We start from the raw sequence: 2,147 nt of genomic DNA, 5'->3' as shown, positions 1-2,147 counted from the left end.
TTTCACTAACTTCCCATTTAACAATGGAACGGCAGATTCCCAATCATCCCCTCCACTCTATAGGAAACACCCATAATTGCACCCAACAATGCTTTTCACTATAGAAAATAGAGCTCTTAAAAATACCCACCTTTTTTTTTATTTTTTTTTTCTTCATCTTCTCTACTATATATATCCATCAATCTCTATCATATTTTTCTCCCCAACCTCCCTCCACCTTCCATCATGGATCCCTCACGCACCACCTCTTCTGTCAGTGGCTTCTACAATTTTCTCAACCAAGGGCTGGACGAGCTTGATCACTCCTTGCTCTCCCATGACTTCATGTCAATCCAGTTCCTGCAGAAGGTTCTTTCCTCTCTAAGATCCTTTCATTCCCAGTTAACCATTTTGGTTCACAAGCTTCAGTTGCCAGTTGGTGAAAAATGGCTCGACGAGTACATGGATGAAAGCTCCAGGCTCTGGGAAGCCTGTCAAGTTCTTAAATCTGGTGCCGCCGGGATGGAAAATTATTATTCCGGCGCCGCCAATATTGAAGCCTCCCTGGATAGTTTTCGCCACTTGAGCCCACAGCTCTCTCGTCAGGTCAGTAAATACTTTAATACTCTCTTTCACGTGTGAGTTCATAATTCTCTATTATAAGTGAAACTCAACACGAGAAATATAAAATTGAAATAAGAAATAAACTATGGAGACGGGGTTGAACTCAGAGCTTAAATGGATAGATTTTGAGTAAATTTAATCAATACTCCCTCGCGTGAGCTCAAATTCTTTCTTAATAAATGAAGCTCAAAACCTGAAACAATTAACTGAAGTAAGCGGTAAACTGTAGAGCTAGTGTTAAACAAACAGTTATTTCAAGAACTTAAGCTAATAAAAAAGATTATATTTAATCATTAAATCAATACTTTAACATAATTTATATTCATTTCGAGCGTATGGTTTATGCGTAGGTAATTCGAGCTATAAGTGGTAGCCAAAGAGAAATTTTAGCTTTGGAAGAGGAAAACAGGAGCTTGATGGAAACAAGAATTCAACCCCTATCATTATGTTTCAATGATCAAAACATCTCGACAATATCAAAGTTCAACGGGTTTAATGGTTTTCGAGGGGTTCTATATTCAATGAGGAGTATTAGCTCATTGCTTTTGATGATCCTGCTATGTGGACTTGTATATTGTTGGCCTCCATCGAGCTTTCGCCAGGGAGGCTATGAGGGGCATCCTGTATTTGGCTCAACTTTCATGGTTTCGGTCACAAGATTGCAGCAAAGGGTCGCAAATGAGATTGATCAGATTGAAGGGCAGCCGGGAATCACGCTTTACGAGTTCCGGGAAGCGAAGACCGCCATGGAAGAGCTGAAAGCTGAAATGGAGAAATTTTTGGAGTATGAAGGTGATCAGGGTGATATACAAGACAGGATTGACAGGTTGAAGAGTTGCTTTGGGTCGTTGAGATGTGGGGTTGAGACTATAATTGCGCAGCTTGATGATTTTTTTGATGAAATAGTTGAATGGAGGAAGAAGCTTTTGGACATGTGCACTAATAGGTAGACAAAGGATGTCTGGACGTACATGTGCAGCCCTAGCTTGAGGAATGGTGGGGAAGAAAAGGTTCAAACAAAAAGTAGAAAATTCTTTTTCCTAAATAAAAATGATACACATACTTTCAAGTGTTCACTCCTTAACGTGACAGTAAAAATTACCAGTGAATAGTACATGTACTTTCATTTGTCATTTCATCCACGTCAATAAGTGATCATTTGATCAGAGTGAACACTTGGGTGTACGTGTAGCACTCTTTTTTGTTAAACTTGCACTAGTTTCAGCCATTATTGATTCCTCTCTCTTTTTTTCTTTTTTTTTTTTTTCTTTTTACTTCTGCTCGATTATTTTTTATTTTTGGTTTTATATATATATATTTTGTATCTTGAAGTCACTTTGCCTTGAAGCTATAGTAGTGTTGAAGCTTAAAGAGAGATTTTCCAGGGAAACCCATAAAAGGAAAATTGAGGAGGAAAGAGAATTAATGTGATTCTTGCTTAGAAGAAAAGCAAAAAAATTATTATCCCAAGATAAGAAACAAGAAGAATATAAAGACAGGGAGTAGCTTGAAGGGAAAGCAAGATATTCCTACTCAAAGCTAGC

The 2,147-nt window shown here is 38.1% G+C and overlaps 1 protein-coding gene across 1 annotated transcript; it reads left to right on the top strand.

Annotated features, from left to right (window-relative positions):
- Positions 1-203: 203 nt before the first annotated feature.
- LOC133882779 (uncharacterized) lies at positions 204-2,147 on the top strand. Its single transcript, XM_062321992.1, has 2 exons — positions 204-585; positions 954-2,147. Exons 1-2 carry the CDS (start codon positions 226-228, stop codon positions 1,551-1,553), a joined length of 960 nt encoding a protein of 319 aa, XP_062177976.1. The 5' UTR covers positions 204-225; the 3' UTR covers positions 1,554-2,147.

The sequence above is a fragment of the Alnus glutinosa genome, chromosome 11 (assembly GCF_958979055.1).
Source record: "Alnus glutinosa chromosome 11, dhAlnGlut1.1, whole genome shotgun sequence".
Taxonomy (NCBI): Eukaryota; Viridiplantae; Streptophyta; class Magnoliopsida; order Fagales; family Betulaceae; genus Alnus; species Alnus glutinosa.
The sequence above is the reverse complement of the archived record's forward strand: the minus strand, read 5'-3'. Positions and strand labels throughout refer to the sequence as shown.